At 39.8% G+C, this 12,356-nt stretch overlaps 1 protein-coding gene across 3 annotated transcripts; it reads right to left on the bottom strand.

The window, feature by feature from the left end:
- LOC146568236 (sodium-dependent neutral amino acid transporter B(0)AT2-like) lies at nt 1–12,248 on the bottom strand. 3 transcript variants are annotated; one of them, XM_085284161.1, is made up of 13 exons: nt 12,140–12,248; nt 10,914–11,040; nt 9,888–10,101; nt 9,036–9,193; nt 8,562–8,682; nt 8,283–8,458; nt 5,384–5,494; nt 5,053–5,294; nt 4,728–4,911; nt 4,427–4,628; nt 3,835–3,994; nt 3,582–3,744; nt 1–2,291 (listed from the first exon to the last, which is right to left on the bottom strand). In XM_085284161.1, exons 3-13 carry the CDS (start codon nt 10,099–10,101, stop codon nt 2,055–2,057), a joined length of 1,968 nt encoding a protein of 655 aa, XP_085140287.1. In that variant the 5' UTR covers nt 10,914–11,040; nt 12,140–12,248; the 3' UTR covers nt 1–2,054. The 3 variants fall into 3 exon arrangements, with proteins under 3 accessions (XP_085140287.1, XP_085140288.1, XP_085140286.1); XM_085284162.1 differs by lacking the exon at nt 10,914–11,040 and having other exon boundaries at nt 12,140–12,234; XM_085284160.1 differs by lacking the exon at nt 12,140–12,248 and having other exon boundaries at nt 10,914–11,403.
- Between the last annotated feature and the right edge of the window lie 108 nt (nt 12,249–12,356).

The raw sequence follows: 12,356 nt of genomic DNA, 5'->3' as shown, positions 1-12,356 counted from the left end.
ATGAACTTTAAAACACGAATGAGATGCTAAAGTTTATTAAGAAAAGAACAGCAACAAATAATACAACAATAGTATCTTACATACATTTTGAACACTACTGCAATGTCAAAAGAAATGTTTTTAAAGTTACAAGAATGCTAGGATGCTTTTAACGGTTTGTTCATTCTGCCCTATTAGAGCTAAAGGCCCCCGGGATTAAACAGCATAATGATCCATCAAGTCAATTCATTCAACTATATCCTGATAAAACGGAAAAACTACACCAGAAAACACACTGCAGCTGTGAGACGATATCACAGAGCAATGAAGTCTAAAAAATATATTAATCTTTACAAAAAACATACACAAAAGGTCCTTTAGGCAATTTTCCATTTACAACTACAAAAAAACTACTCAAATGTTTAGCAATAAAAACTATTTTACATGTACCATTTACATACATACACATCATATAAATATCTTTTTATCTTTTTGTTGCATTAGCATGATGTCACTTGACAACAGCTTCAGTCAGTCTTTGTACTCTAAATACACAGATGTGCAGATTTTGTTTTGCACTGACTTTGTTACCGAAGAGTTTAAAAAACAGAGGACATAAAAACCTCACCACACACTTATCAACTGTGTCCTTGAACAAATAATGCTAGCCTGCATGTTTATTATAACCTGGGCAGCTACACCTGCTTACGTAGTGTAAAATGTCTTATCGAGTTCAAACACAGAGTCTGGTCTCGGTTGTTTTTTTGACTGTAAACATGCTGTGCTGAACAGCAGCATACGTAGCTAAAGCGACTCATTTCTGGAGTAAACGTGATAGTAAACCTGCACAGTGTTGTACTGTAGGTATTAATCCAAGTTGCTCAGGAAAAATATAAACATACAGTGAAAATACTTAGCAGTCGCTACAAGTCTGACTTCAACAGAGACAGCAGTGACAGGTTAATGACGCGGTAGCTCAGCCGGCTCATGATCAATGACAATTCTCAGGTTATCATAATGAATGACCAACAGAAAGAAGAGAAACTACGAGAGTGAAAGGACGATGTAAATGAATGTTAACTATGTAACAACGTTAACAAAACAACTATAACATGATCTTTATCATCCTCTGCCGTTTCTGGATCTGCGTTTCAGGGCTGCTGCATAGCAGAGATGGTCAGACCTCTGTCCGTCTCCCCAGACACTTCCTCTGTCTCATAGATCTGACCCAGGGCCTCCTTTGTCTCACTCCCTTTGTTAGCCACGGTAGAGTTGAACACCCATTAGGAATATAGCCCCTCGTACGTTCCGCCACAGCAAAATTGTCCTCAGTGAGGGGGCCAGCAGGAGGTACTGTGGGGTTCCATACATTGTGGACTGGGCAGTGGTCAGGAGCAGAGGCTCTGATGGTCCAAACCCTGGTTTCCAACACTGGCTTTGGGATCATAGAATATTTACGGCTTATATTAAAAGCATATTTTTGCTTCTTTGGACACTAACTTTGGTAAAAAATAACTTAATGGAAATTTTACCCAATAGTTTTCACAAATCAATAAATTATCTGTTCCATACTACAAACTTTTTAAAAGCTGCTGGAGCATCTTTAGCATCTAGATCTAGTTTGACTTTAAAAGTTTAAAAAGAAAGGAAAATATTAAAATGGCCGTTTGGAATATTTCTGACTAATTTGGCAGCATCTGTAATTAGTGGCAGTAACAGAAAACGTAGTTTAATACTACAGGTCAGACTCCTGGGAACTCATGTCCTTTTAGTGAAGACCTTGGATTACAATCAAGCTTCTTCCATCATTCTGTGAGCAACAGCAGAGAAGCTGTGCAGCTCACTGTGGCTCATCTTTCTTGCTTAACTTCCTCTTTTAATGTAGTTCACCGCCTTCACAGAGGCCATGACGGATATGCAGTTTAACAGCTGGCATTATGTAGATGTGTTTCTGATTTTGAACAAGTGAGGTAACTGCAAGGCTCAGTAACAAAATGACTGTCCCTTTATAATGCATCAGCTTATATATCACTGATAAGTTCCTTCTCCTTAAATACAGCCCATTTGTTGAGGGTTTAGGAAACCGGAGCAGCGTCCCCATTCCTATGTTCCAGTGCTGAAAGGTCAGTCATAGCAGTTTCCTCAGTGTTAACCATCCTGTAGTGACCATTCTCTGCATCCCTACTTTGTGTGTTTCTCTTCTGTAGAAACGCGTGGATGAAGCCCACTGGCACGGGCAGTGTGGCAAATATTATTAATAAAGCCAAAACAGCCAGAGCCCAGTCAGGATATTCCAAATGCTCCTCAGAAGCCTGAAAAATCAAATCAAATGAATCATTCAGGAAGTTAAACAGTTAAGAGCTTTAGTGTATTGTGAAAGATAGTAATAAACTGAGCTTCAGGATATTAAAAATAAACTCCAAAAATCTCTTCTCAAACTGATGTTTTCTTTCCTGCAATCACAAAGTGCATATCTTTCTAAACTAATCTGCAGTAGACTGGAGCCACCCCTCATTTCTTTATGTTTTGCTTCCAACGAGCCACACGTTCTTATACTTTTTTAAAGTGGTCTTGAGCAATAGTTCTCCAGGCTTTCTAAAAGTCCTTTTTTGGCCGTTTAACACTGACCATGAACTGTTCAAGCATAAAAAAGTCACTCCACTGTGTTGTGTCGACACATAAGAGACAATTTAGCAAAGAACAAATTTAAATTCTAGGCACTCTGTTACTAGCAACCAGTGGCAAACACACCATTTTTTGCATTTCTTTATCTAATCCTTTGAAAAATGCCAAACATAACAGTTCGACAGGCTTAAAAAAGACAACAATATGATTCCCAACGAGCTAATAACTCTCAGCTCGGTGTGCTCTTTAAAAAATGAAGAAATCGGACAAGTGGCGGACAAAAGAAGAAACGACAGGCCTAAAAAAACTATCAACAGCAGATGAGCAATATCTGAAAGTAATGTCCTGATCAAATGGGGGGGGGGAAATATCTGATTCAGGAACTGAGCCTGGCCTTTCAGCTAATCCATCTAGTGTTTTCCAAAGTTTCATCAGAAATTGTCTCAGTGAAAATGTGTCTTAAGGAGGAGAAACGGGGAGAAAAGGCTGAGCCAAGTCCAGTTCTCGTCTAATGCTAAAAAAATCAATTTCAACAAGTCTTATGAAGGGTTTACATTTTCAGCATGACAGGGATTCCAAACAAAAACACACAGTGCAGCACTGTCAGTCATGGATTCCCTAAAGAACAGACCTCCACATTCTTATAGCAGAGTGTGGGATCATCTTGACAGAGAACAGAACAAAAGGAAGGCAACATCAAAAGAAGAGCTTGGAGTAGTCTTCAAGAAGTCTGAAGAACTATTCCTGAAGACTACTTAAAGACATTGCACAAAAAGCTTTCCTAACTTAGCTGTGATGAAAGTGGACATATTAAATATCTGCTTTCAAGCCTGTTAGAATTGTAAACATTGTCTTTGCCTTATATACTGCGTTTGCATGTATGTTTGCAGATGCTTCAATAAATTCTTGCACTTCTTTCTCATAAGGAAATGAAGTGTAGTTCAAGACTTTTATAAAGTTAATAAATAACTTGATACCTTTTCCTGGTTCCATGACATATACGTGGGGCGAGACAGGAACATGCGGATAGTGGTGGCTCCGAGCAGCCCAAGCATAGCAAACAGGCAAATGTATTTCCACAGGTATTTGTAAACAACACTGGGACGCCAGCCCAGCATTCCTTCAATGTCATTAAGGAATCTTTAGTGAGAAGGGAAAAAAAGTACACAAGACTTTAGTGAGATTTATGGTTAAAAACACACCTCACTTAACCACAATCAGAAACCTCACCTATCAGCTCCATACAACCAAGACACACTGAAAGTCTCAAAAACCACCACGATGATGAGTGGCAGCGTCGCAGAGTAATCATCGAACATCATCATAAAGTAGTTCCCACAGCGCTGAGTGAAGAGCAGGCCAAGCAGAAAGCCAATGATGCAGCTGGCAACTGCAACAAGACACACATGTTGTTATAAAGAAAAAAACATCTTCTTTAATGTCAGCATAGAGCCTTTATAACAGAACTCAGTGGATGACGTCAAAATGTTATTAAAAGACATCAGTTTCAGATTCAAAGTCTGAAGCTATGCACACACTGGAAACGCCTCACTTGTCACTTTGAAGTGAAGGCTGGTCACTTTCTGGCATTTCAGGCTCTGGTTGCCTGGGTAACCATCTAATGTATTTAATACCAAGTTATATGACAGTCGTTCTTCCTTCTCATTGGATAGTCTCTTCAGTCTCAATTGCGTACAGTGGCTACGGAGCTTTATAGTATTGACAGATGTGCAGTTTAACAGCTGTCAACGACCAATCTTTTCGATTGCCTTGAGTCGTGCATGAATTTTCAAACAATAGAAGAGGTAAAACTGGTTCTTACTTGTAAGCTTGGTTTTGTTCCTCGCCAGACATTTGAAGCGTTCACTCAGGGGGGCGAGGATGCCCTCCATAGTGCCAAACATAGTGCTGAGTCCAAGATTGAGTAGCATGAGAAAGAAGAGGGCGGACCAGAAAGGGCTGCCAGGTAGGAGGGTCATGGCCTCTGTGAAGGCGATGAAAGCTAGACCTGTTCCCTCCACACCCTGAACATAAACACAGCTTTAGTCATCATGATTTGCAAGCCAATTATAACATCATCTACGTAAGCAAACTGAAACTAGTCTAAGAAGCGTAATGTTTACCTTCTGCATTTCTTTTTCCAGGTCACAGTCTGTTAAATTGCCAGGCACCATAGATGCATACTGTTCAAACCAGTTACTGTAGTCCTTCAGAGCCACAGATTTGGGATCAGAGTAGTTAAACGGTGGCATCACGTTATTGGGCACAAGACCGTCGTGAAAGTGTTTTGACAGGTCATTCAAGTTGCTATAAAAAAGACAACAGGATACAGAAAAATATTACATTTCTGATTTTGAAAATCCAAACACAATTTCCCTCAGCTACATCAACAGTGTTCATGACACGGTACATGCAAAACACACATTTTAGTCTTATAATTAAACATACCTGGCTACACACTCCATGACCTTGTTTTTAGCTCGGAAACCAAGGACAGCAAAGACCACCAGAGTAGCCAGCACAGATGTGAGGAAGTTTATGAAGGAGACGGTGAAGGCATCACGGTGGCAGTTGTTGTTCCTGGGGTTGTAGGAAGAGTAGGCGATAATGGACCCAAAGCCAAGGCCCAGCGCAAAGAAAACCTGCGTAGCTGCCTGCCGCCACACCTGCACATCTGCCCAGATTTCCAACTGCATTGCAGAAACAAAAGCTGTGTCAAAGAACTATTTATATCTCTTTCTCTTCTCTACACTGAACCAGACGTTTTATCTGCCGATACCTTGGGGTAGAACATGAAGCCGATTCCTTCAAATGCTCCATCCAGCAGGAGCCCTCGGATGAGAAAGCAGAACAGCACCACGTATGGGAAGATGGAAGAGAAATACATCACCTAGGGAAGCAGAAAGAATAATTACCTGTGTGCAAAACACATCATAATAAACACATAATGTTAAATATAGAGGTCAGCATGGTTTTAAATATTAAAAGCTATTTACAGACGTGTAAACTTTGTTTACTGCATCATTACAACTGCATATGAAATTAAAACAGACTTATTATGCTTACAGTTCAAAATAACCCCTATTCATCATGCACTGGGGCTCAGCCCCTTAGTTCATCCTGTGACTGAAACAAGCCATTTTAGCTACTGCCCCTTTAAGTGACCTGTCTCCTGATTGGCTGCCCCTGGCAAACAGAAGGTTTTAACTGCTGGCTTTATTTGATGTCATACATGCCAGGAGAAGGAAAAAAACTGTCTGAGACTGAGCGTTTAGAGCAGTGTGGAGCTTGAGCTTTATTTATCCCATTTATATAGCAATTTCTTTTGTTATAGCCGTTGAATGATTAAAATAAATGAATACAATATTTTAAAATGAACAAAAAAGTAGAGATGGACCGATCCGATATTACGTATCGGTATCGGTCCGATACTGACCTAAATTACTGGATCGGATATCGGAGAAAAATTAAAAATGTAATCCGATCCATTAAATATCACGAAAGCACCTCACAAAACTTGAACTCGCCTCAGAACGTTAGCACGTCGGAGCAGTAGGCATCACGTGATAGAGCGGCTGTGGCATGCGGGACCTGTCGGTGGTCTGGATAGCATTTGGAGCTTCGCTAGCAACCCGGCATTTCATCTCCGACAAGGTTATCCCGAGAGAAGTAAAGCAAGTGTGTAAGTCCATCCCTGAATGTTTGTAAAGCATTCCTGCGTTAAGCTTAACAAGCGACTGCCTCTTCTTGCTGCTACTTCAATCATGAAACTGCTTAATGATCAGCTGATCGGCTTTTCTGTCGCGAGTCCGTCTCTCTGGTTTGTTTTTGGCCCACTTTGCACCAGAAAGAGGAAACCAGCGGCTGAACAACAGCAGCACGTTTAAGCTTGATCAGCTGTTGTTAGAATGTATTTATTATTACTTTCTACACCAGGATCTTTTTCTACGTAGCTGACGCTGGTAACTGTGCAGGGGCGGATCTAGCAAAGTTTAGCCAGGGGGGCCGATAGGGCATTAACAGGGAAAAGGGGGCACAAAGACATACTTTTCTTTCTTATTCTCATTTAAAATGTCTAGCTTTTAATAAATAATTATCTGACACCCAAAGTTTTAATTTGATGCAAAATGAATAGAAGTCAATTACTGTATATAGTGACTATTAAGTCTAATATATATACCCTAGTAAGCTATAGTACTTTTTACTTTGGGAAGATACCATCTGTGCAGTCTGCAGTTTTGTTGAAGAAAGATGTCAAATCTATTTAATATTTCTTGAAAAATTATTGATTTCTGTGCATTTTTTTTCACACTGCATCAAATTAAGGTTGATTACGTCGATTAAGCATCATGAGGTGGAGCGTGAGGGGTGGTTCCCTATTTTTTATTTATTTATTTTTGTTGTTGCTGGGAGTTGGAACCCTATTAGTTAGGTTGCTTAATATTTATGCTAAGTACTCTTTAAAATACCAGAATAGGGAGGATGGTGTAGGTTTAAGTTTATTAGATTGATCAGTATTGCTGAACTATGAAATATTTTTTTTGTATACAGGTATAACAGAATAGCTTTAGTGTAGTTGTTGTTTTAAACTTGAGTATGAACTTATACAAAATGCAGCAAGATATTTAAAAAAACAGTTTTGTTGATTAAAAAACACTATATCGGATTCATATCGGTATCGGCAGATATCCAAATTTATGATATCGGTATCGGACATAAAAAAGTGGTATTGTGCCATCTCTACAAAAAAGCAAAACAGAATTTTAAATACCAATGCAGTAAAGAAAGAGGACAATGGTGTGAGAATGTGCCAACAAATTTGTCCTATTAAGACCACAAGTTTTAACTGGGCCTCCCTCGCTGCCTGCCTGTGCTTATCACACCAAAAACATATGGCTCTTGTGATTGAAACAGCAGGAATCATCTGATATGAGCTCAGTGAGTGAGCGAGTGACGTTAGCATCAAAACACAGTATACAGCAAAATATATCATCCCCATCATGTGTTTACTGTAGGCAAGACAAAATTCTTGGACTTGAACCACATAATCCTTTTTTTTTTTATGTTTGTCCCCCATTGTGGTGTACAGCACCAAAGAGAAAAGACTGTTTAATGCATTAAGGGAAACAAACACCACGGTATGAACCATGAATTAAAATTTACAAAAATATTAAAATATGTGATATAGTTTTTGCCATTTGAGGTCAGCCAACACGTAAGCCACGCATTCCACAGATTCAGGCACTCACAGTAACCCTGAAATCCAACACATGACAGGGATTTAACCCAACTGAGAGACGTAAACAGCACGCAGCGCTGCATGTCACTGTTACTCAGCAAGACAAATGAAGGACTTGTCTTTTGTTATTTTTGTTATATTTGTTATTTTCTAATCAGCTGATTCCTGAGTAAACACTAGAATAAATATTTCATTTCCAAAACAGTTATTTTCTTTAAAGCTACCAAACAAACCTGTTCCAGCATTATTTCTAATGGAGTCACCAGTTTTTCCTTTAAATGTGATTCACACAACACCAGTGTGTATATTACATTGTGGATAAACACACTCATCAGTCATTTAACACTGAGACATTTGAAGAAGAGACTTATATATATAATAAAGATATAATAAAGGTGCTTCGCTATAACAAATGGACACAATAAGAACGGACAGGTACCTTTACAGACGTCTTGATACCCTTGAACATCCCCAGACACACGATGGTCCAGGCTGCCAGCAGACAGCAGACGATGTAAGTGTTGAAAGAGCCCGTCTCATCGATTGAATCTGTGATATCCAGAGCTTTGCGGTACCAGAAATACGACGTGGGAGAACTCTTGATACATTCCTTTACTGGTGAGAAAAGGAAAAGTACACATCAAATTACAACGCTTACATTAGACACCACTCATGCTCACAACTTTGTGAGTTTTGAACCTTAATGCGCCGCGTTTACCTGTTACATTCCCCTGTTCTGGGCACTTCTCCCAAGGTAATGGGTGCTGGAATGAGTTCCCGAGATAGAAAAGACTCCATGCAAGGATCACATTGTAGTAGAGAGCCACAAAGAAACAAACCTGAGAACAGTTGAAAACAAGATAATACGTTAAAACCAGAGAAGAAGAAAGTATGCGCATTGCTGTAGGCCGTACAGAATGAAAGAGAAAGTCCTGTTCTCATAAACTACAACTGTCCTGACATTCAAGATGGAGAAGAGAATGTGGCCCTGACAGACTAATACAATTATTTGATAACAAATAACAAATTTGGTATACCACTCTATCCAAACAACTTTTAATACATAAACAGTACTTTTTCCTTCATAAAAACTTCCTGCACAAAAAGACATCTGTATATCGCACAGCCCCAAACTGATAGCGTTAGGAAGAGGAAGCGAGGAGGGTTAATTATTCAACAGTTGTTATCTTACCACACAGCTGGAGTAACCAATGCCAGAGAGCCTGGGTGAGATATATTTCCATACTCCGATGCTGCCCTGTCGGATGGCTTGACCGGCTGCCAACTCCAGGAAGAACAAGGGGATGCCCACAATCAGCATCAGCAGGATGTACAGCAGGAGAAAGGCTCCTGGGAAGAGAATGACTCTCAGTTAGCAAAAGAGCAACACCACGTGTGCAAAGAAGAAGCAGATGTTTATACTAGCACGACAGCTCTGAGTGCTTCCTCTACCAACACCAGTTTGATCTATTTGGCTTATACAGATTAGACTGCAAACACACAACTCCACTGTTTCATTTCTGGTGTTGGTCTAATCACATGCTTGTCCAGTAATGCAAAGACAGTTACTTTGTTTATTAGTTTCTGAGGGAAAGCAAGAATATCATTACAAAATAATATTTTAAAAGTTCCTACATGGAGAGGCGTATACCAGGAGCTGAAAACAATATCCTCTGCCACACAGCCACCCACTTCTGATACAGCTTTACTCCCTTATTGTTGGTAACTTAAAGTGAACTTCTCCAAATAGGAGCAAAGTGATGTGAAATGCCACACGTCACATGACCTGTACTTTAGTAGTGTGGTGTGATTTTAACGTGTTTTGTGTTCGTTTAAGACACGGAAACACAATCTAATAAAGACAGTGAAGAACAAAAAGAGTGCATTTAACAGTGAACGTTCTTCACATGTGTTTGCCTGCTTCACTGAGCAGAGTAGAAGCTGCACATCCTCTCCCTAAAATGACTACGTTTGATCTCTTGAACCTTCAACGAAGTCAGTGCGTGGCAGCGATCTACTGTGGTTAAGAGTTGCAGACGATTACCTCCTCCGTTCTGGTGACACAAATACGGAAACCTCCAGACATTGCCGAGTCCAACGCTGAATCCCACTTGAGCCAAAAAGTACTCTATTTTACTGTTCCATCCGGCTCGGGCGTCTGGCTCAGACGTCTCCTGCGGGCTGCTCTCTCCAGTGAGCCCATCAACTTCTGTGGCTTCTGTCCTGTCATCATCAGCTGGCAAGGGCTGCTTCTCCATCTGAAATTGAAGGGAGCAAAATGAAAGATTTTTAACTTTTCAAACAGATTAATAATGCAAATCAACACTTTTTCCCAAGGTTCTGCTCACATACAGACACCACAAAGAAGTCTGTCTGTACAGGTGCTTGGACATCCAGGTCACAGTAGCTTAAGTTGAAGGCGACTAGATATCGTTGTAGATTCATAAAGATGTTTCATCACCATCACCTCACTCAAGATGCTTCCTCAGTTCTACAAACTGATGGAGAGTCCTAGGTAGCATTTGATTGTCACCTTGGCGTTTAAGCCTAAAAAGGAATCTAGCCTATGTGGTAGTGTCTGTGTGGATTCTCGGTTTTCACATCAGTAAAAACCCTTTAAAAAAAACCAACTTCCTTAATTTTACCATTTCCAGGTTTATTTTACATTTTTTACGCAGTTGTTCGTTATAATTTTGGGATCTGTACTCAAAGAACACTGGACTGAAACATGCTACAACTTGAGGTGTTACTAATATTTAGGCCATAACAATGGCAGGACTAGGCTTAGTTGCATGGGGCACTGTACTGTCTGTTACCCGCTATGCCGCCAGACGATGAATGAATTTTCCTGGTAACCCAAGTGTAAAATCATTCTTGACACAAGCGCCAATTATATACTCCATATCACTTACAGTTACTCTCAATAACACTTAAAGCACCCCAAAAATAGTCCCTTCTAGTGACTTTGCGCGGTAAATGGGCTGCTGCAATGGCATCATGGCTAAGAGCATCCTCGACCATTTGACTGGAGCTTACAGAAAGCGGACAATTAACATGAAGCCAAACTCACCTGGCAAGCAGCGGGTGCAGTCAACGAAGAGGTAGAAAAAGCGACAAGTAACGAAGAGCAGCGACGATAATCCTTTATCCCTCCTTTTGGTTAGAGGAAACGGCCACGTGTCGCTGCTGAATTATTACTAAAACAACATCGAGCTCAGTTATTGTTCTGTTTCTATATTTCTTCTTTAATGTAACATGCTAGAAATTTCTCAAACCACTATTATTAAATTCTTAAATACTAAAGTAAGACCTAAAACCGCTGACTATGTTATAAACGCGGCATTTTCGTTGTTAAGCCGTTTACTACGACGTAGCTGCGTTCTTCCGCTGTCTCGCGCCACGACGCCGTGAAGCCACTCCCATTTGTGTGTTCGTGTAACTTTCAAAGTAAAATTGAGACAAAACCATCGCTTGTAATGCAATAAATCATGAAATACACAACAGTACGAAAGTTAATATGAATAAATAAACGAATAAATCTGAAATATTAAACTATGACAAACTTAATAAGAATTTTATAATTAAAGTTTTTTTAAAGACGTGTAGAAATTACAAATACATTTGATGATGTTTTCTTTTTTATTATTATGGTACACGCGGTCTATGGAGTGTTAAAAAGTTAAAACTGGGCTTTTAATTTAGTCTAACTTCAATTAACTATAATGCACCACTGTTTACCCACTTCACCCACAGTGGGTAAAGCTTTCACCTAGATTTTAGCGATTTGAGCCTGGATTGCGCACATAACAGGCAGAGCCTTAACTCACCACTGACACGTGTTCATGTATGATGCCAGGTAGATGGTTAAAATCCGAACACGTGGGGAAATACCACTTCATCCAGGTTAAGTTGTTACCTTTATGTTTGCCACCACTAAATCTTTTTTCTCTGCTCAGTTTTCGCACTTTTATCAAAATAAGAAAATAAAAGAAAACAAAGGAGGCGGAGGCTGATGCAATAGTCTCAACATGGCTTTTACAGCCTACTGGGATTAGAACTTCGTGCCCGTGAGTGGTTGTAGCAGCATTGTTATTGTTCAGATTATATAGTTAATACATTTAAATTCTACTCCGAGCGAGGTGCGACATTTTTCTCACGCGTACAGACTCACACAATGCCACGTATGCCGGCTTGGAAGTTTTAAATAGAGCTGTCTAGTATCACTCATAAACTCATAAACTACTAATCTACGCATTTAGAAATAGTTAGGCGTATTAATTAATAATTGATAAATACCTTGTGATACAAACAAAGTCCGTGTAATGGAAGAGGTTCTTGAAATAGTTTTTCAATTGTCCATAAACCAAAGGCGAGCTTCAACCTCACCAACTTCACTGTCTCCGCCCCCACCTCTCTATTGGAGGATAAAGTGGGACTTGTCTTGTCAATTACTGTTATGAATTATGACACCCCACTTGTGAGTTTCCCACCTCATCCCTTTAAATCAAACATG

Source organism: Mchenga conophoros, linkage group LG8 (genome assembly GCF_057382185.1).
Source record: "Mchenga conophoros isolate Kocher_MC1m ecotype Shallow Benthic linkage group LG8, M_conophoros_male_GT1.1, whole genome shotgun sequence".
In the NCBI taxonomy this organism is placed as follows: domain Eukaryota; kingdom Metazoa; phylum Chordata; class Actinopteri; order Cichliformes; family Cichlidae; genus Mchenga; species Mchenga conophoros.
Note: the sequence above shows the minus strand (reverse complement) of the source record. Positions and strands in the feature narration are given on the sequence as shown.

Coding starts and splice junctions, on each gene's coding strand:
- LOC146568236 (XM_085284161.1), bottom strand. CDS start 10,101: ATGGAGAAGCAGCCCTTGCCAGCTGATGATGACAGGACAGAAGCCACA. Junction 4,629..4,727: donor TGGAAAAAGAAATGCAGAAG/GTAAACATTACG, acceptor GTTTATGTTCAG/GGTGTGGAGGGAACAGGTCT. Junction 3,745..3,834: donor TGGTTGTATGGAGCTGATAG/GTGAGGTTTCTG, acceptor TTCTCACTAAAG/ATTCCTTAATGACATTGAAG.